The sequence below is a fragment of the Rhea americana genome, unplaced genomic scaffold (assembly GCF_003343005.1).
Source record: "Rhea americana isolate MKP2758 unplaced genomic scaffold, rheAme1 scaffold_300, whole genome shotgun sequence".
Classification (NCBI taxonomy): domain Eukaryota; kingdom Metazoa; phylum Chordata; class Aves; order Rheiformes; family Rheidae; genus Rhea; species Rhea americana.
This window is the reverse complement of record NW_028186425.1, coordinates 683,806-695,406: the sequence shown is the minus strand read 5'-3', so window position 1 is coordinate 695,406 and position 11,601 is coordinate 683,806. Positions and strand designations below refer to the sequence as shown.

General features: G+C 41.4%; 1 protein-coding gene across 1 annotated transcript; it reads left to right on the top strand.

Annotated features, from left to right (window-relative positions):
• Positions 1-2,377: 2,377 nt before the first annotated feature.
• Positions 2,378-9,906, top strand: KLF11 (KLF transcription factor 11). The gene is made up of 3 exons (XM_085309715.1): positions 2,378-2,638; positions 3,963-4,953; positions 7,040-9,906. Exons 1-3 carry the CDS (start codon positions 2,501-2,503, stop codon positions 7,342-7,344), a joined length of 1,434 nt encoding a protein of 477 aa, XP_085165841.1. The 5' UTR covers positions 2,378-2,500; the 3' UTR covers positions 7,345-9,906.
• Positions 9,907-11,601: the final 1,695 nt, after the last annotated feature.

The following is an 11,601-nucleotide window of genomic DNA, read 5'->3' as shown; positions in this document are numbered from 1 at the left end:
CCGTTGTCTGCTCGGGGGTGCGTATGGGGGGAGGTGGGCGCCGTTGGGACCGTTGCCTGCCCAGGAGGAGCCCCGCAGAGGCGCGGGCCGGGAGGTCGGTGTTTCCCCGGGTCACCTGCCGCGGCGGGCGGCGGTGGCTCCGCGGCCGTGCGGAGGCGGGAGGGAGGCATGGCGGGGGCTGGCCCCTTCCCGAGGCGGGAGGGAGGCATGGCGGGGGCTGGCCCCTCCCCGCCCCGTGCGGAGCGCCGCCAGGCCTCCCGCGGCGGCTGCGAGCCGGCAGCCTGCCTCGGAGTGACATGAGGAGTGGGCGGCCGCCGCGGCGCGGGCGTGTTGGGGACGCCCCGCCGCCCCTTCCCGAGGGTGGCGCTTCCTCTGCGGGCAGCCGACGGCGGTTTGGCGCGAGGGAAATGGGGCCGCCGAGGAGAGCTTCCCCTCGCCTCCTCCTGCCTTCATTTATTCACCTCGTAGCTAGGGATAAAGGGGTGGAAGGGGAGAGGATCCAGGCCGAGCACCGCAGGGCTGTGAGGGATCTCCTGTCGCCTGCTGCAGATCTCTGCCCCAGTGCCTGCCAGCTCCCCCGCTGTGCCTGAGCAGATAGAGACGCTGCGGCCTCGCACCCGGCGGGGTGATCTGAGGACAGGCGGTCAGGCGTGGCTAGCCATTTCCCTGGCAGCAGAGAGCCTGGACTTGAATGCTTGCTTTGAGAAGGCTTTCTGCCCTCTTTCCATGCCTCCCTCCCCAATATATTTTATTCTCATTAATTTAGAGAAAACTTAAAGGCAAACTTAAAAATACACACACACCCCCACACACCCCCMCACACATATATATAGATAGATTTGATTGTTAGCAGTCAAGGAGTATTCAAAGTTTGGCTTTAGTGCAGAGCCTCACATTGTATGGCCCCAGTCGGTAGCCAGTCTAGGCTTGCAGGCTAGAGCGTTTTGCTCTCATTCTTCTTTTCATTAATTTTCAGTGAAAATGCTTAAAAGTCTTTTTATCAGAGCAATTAATTTATTAGATTCTTTTTTTTTGAATGCTTTAACCCTTTACTGCCCCCACTCTTGACATTTCCACATTTGATACCTCTTGTTTTAGAGGAAATACCTCTGTGGTATCAGTGGATGCAGTACTATCATTTTTTTTATGCATTGTGTTTAAAATACTTGCCAATGCATATCTCTACAATGGAGACAGTGTCCCACAGTAGTGTATCTTTGTGACACTGCTGGGCCAGAATTGTTCCATGTCACTCACCTCCTGTCAGTAACAAAACTCTCGTTGACTTCAGCGTGTAAGCAATGTCACCCAGCAAGCATAGTTCCATGCGGGGCTTTTGGCCATAATGGTGTGGTGGTGCTCGYTTCTGCTTTTGTAATCAAAACCCTTTTGCTGCAATACATAAGTGCTCTATTTAACAGCATGGGGTTGAAGAATCTTGGGCCATGCTTCTGAATCCCAGCTTTTACACCTAGCTTTGTGCATGTAAAGACTGAGGAAGTTTGGACACTTAGTTGAGACTGAAGAGTGGTGAAAGCAGATAGGAATTAGCACGTGGTGATAAATGAGTAACACACCATGGGTTTTGGTCACTGCCCTGTTCACTGTGAGGGCTTTGTGTGGTTCAGGAACCTTTTTCAGAGATAAGTCACATGCATGCACCCTCTCCCTTGCCCCTCAGTTTTCTATGATGCTCCCATTTGGAAACAAGTTAATATACCTGATAGTGCATTTAGGGATATCTAGCATCTATGTGGTGTTTTTGTGTATTTTAAGATGCAATATAAATAGTTACTCCTAAAAGTGCAGTGGGACTTGCTTTCCTTCCTCCTCACTCCAGTTTCCCTATTGGTAAAATAAGATTAAAATGCTTTGCAGAGTGTGGTACCCTGAATCAATGGCAGAACAGGGACCAGACCTTAGAGCACCTTACTGTCAGCTGAGACTTATTACGTGTATAAGGTTTCTGCTAAATAATAGTCTTCTTGGATCCAGGAAACAGCTTTGTCTAAACTTCACTGTGTCTTGTTGGAAGTTGAGATTCTTTTGTTTCTGCTTGTGTGTGAGTTTGGGAGGTGTTTTTTTGCAGCAGTGTAATCCAGGAAAATAACTCTGAAAACCTGAACTATGTGCTATGTATATCAGTTCCTTTCCTGCAAGTTGCCTCTTTTTTTTTTTTTTTTTTTTTTTTTTAACAAGGCTAACAGGGATGGAGAGACAAGCTATGCTCTGAGTGAGGGTGAGAGTTGAGCTGATTGTTAAAAGTCTTGCCTTGGGCATGGGATCTGTTTCAGATGACCTTCATTATTAGCAGACAGTACGTAAGTGGTGTCAGCTTTGTTTTCTGACTTGTCCTAACAGCCAGTAATCTGATTATCTTTAGGTTGACATTGCTGACATCTATGAGTCTATTCGGGAAAGACAGCGTCATGACAGCGAAAGGTCTACCTGCAGTACATTAGAGAAGAATGACATCGAAGCTGTTGAAGCCCTTGTTTGTATGAGCTCCTGGGGTCAAAGAGCACAGAAAGGTGACATATTAAAGATAAGACCACTTACACCCTTCTCAGATTCGGGTGATTTCACAATGCACACTGAAGCTACGTCTGAATTACCAAAGGATTATTTATCTACACTGGTAAGAAAAACATAAATGCAGATAAATATGTATGACATTTTGACATTACATCCCTGCAATGTTTTAACTTAGCTGGGAAAGATACTCTACCTTTCTTTTGTGTAGAATAGATATAGTATAGCCAGCAGTGTGAATGTATATTAATACACAGAATATTAAGGTGTCCATTGTTGAGTTTGTTTTTTTCTGCTGTCTCCTCAATAACATATGTAATGCTTTGATTTCTTGTTAAGTCTAAGTGGGAAAGCTTTTACTGCTAGGGCATTCACTTTGACAGATGTGCTAAGAAAACTTATTGGATGGTTATTACAATTTTATTTGGAAGATTTTGAGTAAGAAGAGAATGACAGAATGAGCCTCAGTGACTTGGCATTGATTTACCTACAAGGACTATAAGAAAAAGACTCTTGATGACATTTGGTTTCACTTTAGTGCTGAAAGAGAAATCATAAAAACTAATTAATTTTACTATTTCATAATGGTAACTTATACTATGTGTTTCTGCATGTAGTCTGTTGTTTTTCCAAAGTATTGCTGACTAATGTCAGTTGAATCTCATTCTTTTGTTGCAATTTATCTTGCAAAGAAAGAAGATATTAAGAAAAGGCTTTATGCCATTCAGGTTTTGGAAGGGTAAGATACTTATTTCAACCACTAGGCTTTTAGTATACAGATATGACAGGAAAAAGGAGAAGAGAGAGTAGAGGAAAAAATTGAGATGGAATGACAACTGGTTAATGGACTACTTTTGTCACACTCCTGCCTCTTAGTATTGGAACTGTCTCTGGAGCAGTGTAGAAAATAAGCATGAATTTTCAGTGTTAAAGAAGGAAAGAGGTAGCAGCAAGAGAGCATAGAGAGAAGTGGATAAATAAGAGAAAGGAGAGTGTTTCCAGTTGTGTTTATCTCCACAGAAGCCATCAGCTGATTGGATAATCATTAATAAAAGATCTAGGTCTAAATGGAAGTTTGAAAATTAAATAATTATTTATTGCTAATTTATTTTCTATGAACAGCAGATAGCTCATATCATCTTAATAAGCTGCACTCGTTACTGGGGAGAGAAGACGTTTTTTGTTGTACAGTGAGTTGACACACAATGTTTTAAGCAGGTTTATATCTGCATCATTATATTCCTTTCATTGGTAGAGCTTTGAACCTGTTCAGAATGGTGATCAGATGACAAGAGTATGCTTTAATCATAGTTTCTCCACTATGCAGGCTTTTAGAATGTTGAGGGGGACAGTTTTATTTTCACAGTAAGGTTGTGGAAAAATGTCTGATAACATTGCACTATTGTATAATGGTATTTTCTTTTTTGCAGTGTATGACCCCTCCGCACAGCCCTGACTTTGTTGAGATATCAGCTGCTATGCTCCTCTCCTCACAAGTCACTTACTCCAAACCAAGAACTGTCATGGCAAATACAGCTACCTGTTCAGTCACATCTGCAACTTGTGTGTCTCCTATAACCAAGCCATCAGTCATAAACATGGAGAGACAGTGCAGTCAGAAACCAGTGAGATCTGAATCCTTTACCCCCCAGCCTTGCAGGGCCATGGCAACAAGTGTGATACGTCATACAGGTGACAGTTCTGCTTACCACTACATTCCTACTGTGCAAGAGAAGACAAAGGTAACTTCAGACTACAGCAGTTCCAAAGATTGGTGTGGAGCAGATGACCGAAGACATTCCAGACTGCCACAAGACACACGTGCTGCTGATGGTTTAATTAAAACCTCTCCAGTACCTCAACCGTATGTGCATGAGTCCAGTGATATTGTGACCAATAAAGGAAAACTACCAGTCCAGCCTGTTTCACCACAGACCCACTTGCCAAAGAATTGTGAGAACGACTTGCAAAAAAGAGCTACCTCAGGGACACCTGTCCCTGTTTCAAGCCCCCAAGTTCTCTGTCAAATGATCCCTTTAAATGGACAAACTAGTATGATTAATGCTTATGTCAAGCCTTCAGCTCCAACAGTTTCAACTCCAGTCAAACCAATTTTACCACAGACGACAACTCTTTCTCAGCCTGTACTTATGGGACCTTCTGTGCCTCAGGGGACTGTTATGTTGGTTCTTCCACAGACTGCTGTCACACAGGCACCACAGTGCCCACAAACAGTAATGACTGTTGGGAGCACCAAGTTACTGCCTCTTGCTCCTGCCCCTGTGTTTATAGCTTCTGGTCAAAGCTGTACCCCTCAGATGGACTTTTCTAGACGGAGGAATTATGTTTGCAACTTTCCAGGGTGCAAGAAAACCTATTTCAAGAGTTCCCACCTCAAAGCCCACCTTCGCACCCACACTGGTGTGTAAGACAAGTCCTCTCTTGCTATGGCTTTTGCTTGCATTGGGGTGTTCAAATACACTTTTTCCTGGGGTGGGAGGGGAAGAAGCAGGTGATCAAGAAATGTCCGCCTTCTTGGAGAGCGGTAGAATGTTCATTTTCTGTGGGCAAGCAAAACAAGATGAACTTTGTTCTGAGACCTCAGCTGACCTAGTAGTGTTAGCTGATTTTCACAGGTTTTAGATGGAGCAAAGCTGAGTGCTATGTATGTATGTGTGTGTTTAGATATGTGTAGAATTTTGACATTTGTAATTAGAACAAAGTGAATTGTGAAAGGTTTTTCTTAGTTGTTGTGATTTTTTGTTTTGAGTATGGGAGGAGTTTGTGCAAGTAAACCGTAGCAGGAAGTTGATCTTAATTCTGGGGGACTGAACTTCATATAGCTGAATCTACTTAAAGTGGTTGTTACATGCGCGGAAAAAAGGTTAATTTACTGCACATTGCTTTCTAGAGTTTTGTCTAGGCTATTAGGATTCTGAGTTACTGTGTTAGAAGGTAGAGCTGTTGCAGGATCATACTGGATTATTCAGTTGCTTAGAGGAAGGGAATTCTAAAGGTAAATAAATGTAATTAATATGAGCTGATTTGCTCCATAAAATCTGGTTATTGTGGAGACAGTATAAATGTGTTCTACTCATCCTTTTCCTAGGTTAAAGATCCTGTCAGCTTAAAACTCAATTTTGAGCTCTTGGAAGAGATTGCCCTTTATATTGAGGGATAGACATAGTGGGAGATTGGTACAGAAAAGCTCATTCAAATGTTTGGCTAAACTTTGCTTTTTCCTTGGCTTCTTTCCCTCACTCTGCCTTACCCTGTGGACAATGTGGTTTATTGGATGTCAGCTTCTGTGTCAGGATTGACGTTAATTTGCTAGCTCTTTAAAATCACTTTGAGAAAATAGCTTAAACCCTGAATGAAGCTGACAATCTTTGTAAACTGGAGCCCAGGGGTAGAAATATGCTTCTAGTCCTTGCCTCTGATTAGAGAGTGCAAGTGCTACAGGTGCCTTAATTTATCTAATACTACAGGATGATCATAGAGCAGGAAGAAGGGGGTCTAATTTGGAGCACATACTGCTGCTCACCATAAGGAAGCTTTGTGTCTGTCTCCCTGTAACATGATTAAGACTGTAGCCACATACATGGGAGGTGAAGCACACTGACCCTTCACTAGTCAGTCAGCCAGACAAGATCAGTGGACAGAGAAGTTTATCTTGTCCTACTTTCCTTCTGCTTATTGATTGGCTGGGTGGCATTGCATATACCAAGTGTCGAACTTTCATCTCATTTCATGTATTGAGAGTTAAGTTCCCTATGGTGCTTTCTTTCTGGTGGAAACTTCTGCTTCAAAGTGTTATTGATAAACTTGGGCTGTGATACGTTTTTATGCTGAGGTTTGTGGAGACTGCAGGCAGTGGATCTTGTTGTTTAGAATAGGTCTGATATTAAGTGGTCATCCAGGATGAACAAAAGTTAATGTTGAAAGCTTTCATGACTGCTTTTTGTTCTGGGGCATCCAGAACTCCCATAACTTGTCTGTTAGACTTATAGGAGCGTGAAGATGGCAGTATAGGCCATTCTTTAGTAGTCACTGACATTTGTGTGTAGAAATGGATCATTTTAGCAGGACTCTGAGGCTGGGTTCCAGACTTTTTTTTTTTTTTTTTTTTTTTTTTTTTTTTTGCCTGCAGTGTTTGCTAATGACACATAGCAGTCTTTGAAATGCGGCTATGGAATGGAGCAGGAGATTGCTTCTGGTTCAGTTGGAAGATAACAGAGCTTTGTGAATAATCTTTTTCACTCTTTCACTTTTTTGGATATTTAGAAAAAAATGGACTTGATTAAAGAAGGCTTAAACAGATGAGAGAATTAAGTTAAAAACAATCTATTTTTTTCTCTAAAACTGAAATACAGCTTGTGCTTAAGTTAATGTTAACAGCACACGAGTAGTTCTGTGAAATTCCTCAGTTCTAAGGTGGGGCTGTAAATTGTTTCTTTGATAAAACTCTAACATAGTAAATAAAAATTTGTTTTTTAATGTCCTACAGGAGAAAAGCCCTTCAGCTGCAACTGGGAAGGTTGTGACAAGAAGTTTGCACGCTCAGATGAACTATCTCGTCATCGTAGAACTCACACAGGAGAGAAGAAGTTTGCTTGTCCTGTGTGTGAGCGTCGCTTTATGCGTAGCGATCACTTGACAAAACACACTCGCCGCCATATGACCACAAAGAAGATCCCCAGCTGGCAGACAGAGGTTGGCAAACTAAACCGAATTGCCACAGCAGAGAAACCGAAAAGCAGCAGTGCTTTGAGTATGATCATCCCCATGCCATCATCTGTCTGTCAGGGCTAGTGTGGGAAAGTACCTTCTCTACAAACTGTCTGAAAGTCAGGAAGAGCTCTGATGGTTACAACAGAACTGTCAGTGGCTCACTTTCCATGTGTGCCCCCTCCCCACTCCCCCACATTTGTGCATATTTCAGTTTCCTTCAGTTTAGGTCCTCAGTTAATAATACTGAGGGAAATCTCTCATATCTTTCCTCAATCCCTTCCCTGTCTCTTTTTTTTTGAAGGTTTGGGCAAATGCAATCACCAGCACTTCAGGAAAGCAGAACTCTTTGGAAATTATTTTGGCAATAGGTTAAAAAAAATCACTTGCAATGCTGTTAATATTTTGAGGGACAGTAAAACAGGATGATTTTTAATTTTTATATTAGTATTTTCTATACCAAATATATTTTGTATTTATTCATCTTGGTCTTGATATGCAGGTACATTACTGGCCTGCATTAGTGGGGGTGTGCAGGCTGAGACCCAGGGTTTTGGAAACTACTTTTTGGTAAGCTTGAAGAATCACATTCAGAGTATCTTCAAGAGCTTACTCTTTCAAGTGGAAGCCATTCTTATTTTTGGTATACTGGGTGTTCCTGAGTCCGCACTCCACCTGAGCAAAGTTTGGAGGAGCTAGACTGCTCTGATGGATGTAGAAGCACAAATACTTATCAGAAGCTTTGACACTAAAAATTATGCTTTCCTTTCAGTCCTGCTAAACCAGCATATGAAAGTCTATTGAAAAATGCAAAAACAGCAAGACAACCCACGAATAATTAGCTTGGGTCTCTTTATTATTTTGAATACAGGAGAAATAGATTTTTTTTAATGTATTGTGGATACTTACGCACCTTATAGGAAATTGTTCAAGACTTCCATTTACCTGTATCAAAAGCACAGAAGCAGTACTATTCTGTCTTAAGAAATAGCCACCATGTCAACTTGATGATGCTCTTGTGGCCTTATACTTCTCCACAGTACTTTGTATACAAAATCACCCTTTTCTATTAAATGAGCTATTCTCCCTGTTGAATGGATTTTCTTTTACACCAAGTGTAAATATGCCTAAAAAGCAAAATCACTGGCTGCAGCAGTGCTGTGTTGTAATGGCATAGTATGAGTAATAAAACAAAATACCCATACACAAATCAGACTGCTCAATTTCATGTTGCAGATAGATACGTATGTGTATCTATAGCAAGCTGACAGTACAGCTGTAGCACTGTCAGGTACCGGGTGTTAAACAGTTCCTGTTATTCTGCTAGGAGACAGCACCATGGTTGCCAGAATAGATGTTAACAACTCGCATGCTTAATATTTCTCTAGTTAATTCCTTCTGGACTCTTCCTACCTTCAGCTATCCTGCACTGAAGCTCTGTTAGGCTGAGCACTGATGGAGATTTTTTTTTTTTTCCTCCTGGATATGTAAAATGTAGATAGCTAAGAATGCACTATCTATTGTACTGYGTCATTGTTCTGAGTATTGTTTCTCAGTGTTATCATTGGAATAGGTGCAGATTTGCTGTTTATGTCATGCACTTCTCTGAACTGAGCAGAGACTTACTTCAGTTGAAAGCAAAATATGTCATTGTATTTACAGCTAAGGCTCTGGTTACAACTACTGGTAACAAGTTTTCAACTGCCAGAGTACTGTGCTAAGTGTACTAAAGTTTGTGCCTGACCTTTAAAATGTCCAGATTTTATTCGGTTGACACACATTGTAATCCCACTGACTCTAGTGTATGTATTGGTGAGTGTGTGTGCATATGCAAACTCTGCTTTGTACTCTACAAAGGGCTTAGTTAAAACTCCTCTTTCTGATAAAGTGAATGCTTGGAGTGTTTGGTTTTGTGTCAGTATTCAGCTTCCAAAATTTGTGTGGCAAAGAAAGAGATCTGTTACACTCTTCTTCGCTCAGAAGTTCCATAGTGCTAGAAGATTGCCTTCCAGATACCATTTTGGCATGGTTATAACTGGTGGGCAGGAGGAAGGAAAATTTTAGTGAGGGCATCTTGTCTCAATCTCGTGGCCATTTAGACTCCCCCTAACTAACAATTTTTGGCATTATCTGAGCAAAATTCTTGGGAAACTCTTGTTATAATTTAGTAAGTTGTCATGATAATTGGTTGTGTCATGAGGAGGAAATGACAAAGAATGTGGAATTTCATCAGTTTCTTTATCATGGCACACACATGCCATACATACTTCTATGACTCCTGCTGTTAGGTTTATCTGACCTGTGATTCCTTACAGCCTGTTTGTGAGGTGTGTGGGGCATGTGTTGCTCTTATCTGTATCTGGGACATGCAGGTCTCTTTCTTGTGAATGTGCATGAATAACTAAGCCACAGTGTGGCTGTGTCTGCTCTCAGTTTACTCTTTCTGTTCCTTCTTGCTGTGTAAGGGTTATTTATGGATTAAGCATGGCTGGGATAACTGCTCCCTTTGCACTTTATTGCCTGAACAACATTGTTCAGTCTTTTTAATTTGAGCCTATATTTTAAAGAAATGGAATCACATTTTTGTACTTGTTTTTACATACCTTTTATTTAATAAAAGTTAATGTGGCTGTTTTTAAATCATAAAAAATTTATTAATATTCAAGTTTCATATAAATGTCTATTCCAGAACTATATAAATACATCTGGTTTAGCTTGTATATCTAGACTAGTGGAATATTTTGGGGCCCACTAATTAACTTACCTGTAAATGCAGGAYTTTTTTTTGGTCATCTGTAAGTTGACCAGTGCTTGTCCATTCATAATTTTACACAACACTTGTATATTCAGTAGGATGTGTATGTCACCACCATGATTTTTGGTTTTTACATGCTTTCTGAAAACAGGAGTCTTGCAGTTCATAACTGTTCTTCTAGCATGGCCTTCAGAAGTTAATCAACAAAAGGTTGATCTGAGTGCTACTCTGTTAGTGTTGTGAGCTCTGCATGGCATGAATGGTAGAAATAAAGAAGAGATGAGAATTTGACCCTAGAGATGACTRCATTATCCCTGGTTCTTCCCATTCCTATGTACCAGCCCTCTGTAGTAGGGTAGTCTCTGATGGACTGGGTGTAGCTTCTAAGTCTCAACTGGAAAAGAGGTGTTCAGTAAAGACGATGACAGCAGCACCAACTACTACTTTAATTTTTTTAAAAGTATCTTAGCTGTTCCCTTTCTCYGATGGGTTTCCAAATTGCAGCAATGCTTGCTTCTAGCATTCTAGAGTCATGTTTTTGAATGTCAGGTTTTGGCTTCCAGTAAATTACAATGGCATAGAAATAGGGATGGACACATAAGTGAAGCTTAATGGAAAGAAAAGGGGATGTGTGTGGATACCAGCTTTCTGCCACAGCCTTTGAATGCAAAGTGACTCAGTTCCTGTGTTRTAGCCTGTCAAGAGAGCTGTTGTGGAGCAGGCTCTCAAGGCTTTTTCCCCTTAGAAGAACAGGTCGTTACTGCGAGTGCTTGCAAGCTGAAAAGATGTYGGAGATGGATGGTCCTACTTCTCCCTCAAGAACACACTGAAAGAGAAGGCAAAATCAGTGCTCTGAAGAAATAATACAAACTTCATAATTCAGATCTCCCTAATACTTTTCTGTTTGCTTGTGGGAAGACATCCCATCTGTCTGTTTTTATTGCTGTTTTTCTGGTAGGATTTTTCTGCATAGCAACTTACATGCTCAGCATTTCTTTCTTCTCCTCCCTGCCAAGCTTCTGATTTTTTTGTGTGTCCTTTTTYCCTTGGTCTGCTTACACAGAAACAAGTAGAGATTTCACAGTTCAGTAGTCATTTTTCTGCTTTTTTTCATGAAACAGGTTGGAGTAAAAGTCAATAGGTGCGGTTACATGTGCATCCTGGTGTGGTTAGATGTCTGTATCGGCTTTGTATGCGAGAAAAATTTGCATGTGAAGAGGCTTTCTTAGCCATCACTGTGCTAACAGTTGTCACGCAAGCGAAGTTTACAGTGGTTCTAAATCAATGTAAGTGAATATTTTTTCTAAAGAACAATGAATGTGTACACAAATGTTTTTTCTCTCGTTTAATGTAACATTTTTATAGTTAGACCAGCATTACTTTCTTGTGTGTATGGCTAAACACTCAAACCCTTTATTTTAGTGGCTTGCCTTGTTTTACTCACAACTGATAAGCACTGATCAGTTTGTTAGGATACTRGAAGTGTGAATCTGTTCTTAAGCTGAAAGAGGCTGTGTTGTGTGGGCAGGTGTCACTCATGCTGCTTGGTGGTTCCGTATTTAGTGTGTTCCACTGAGTCTAAATCT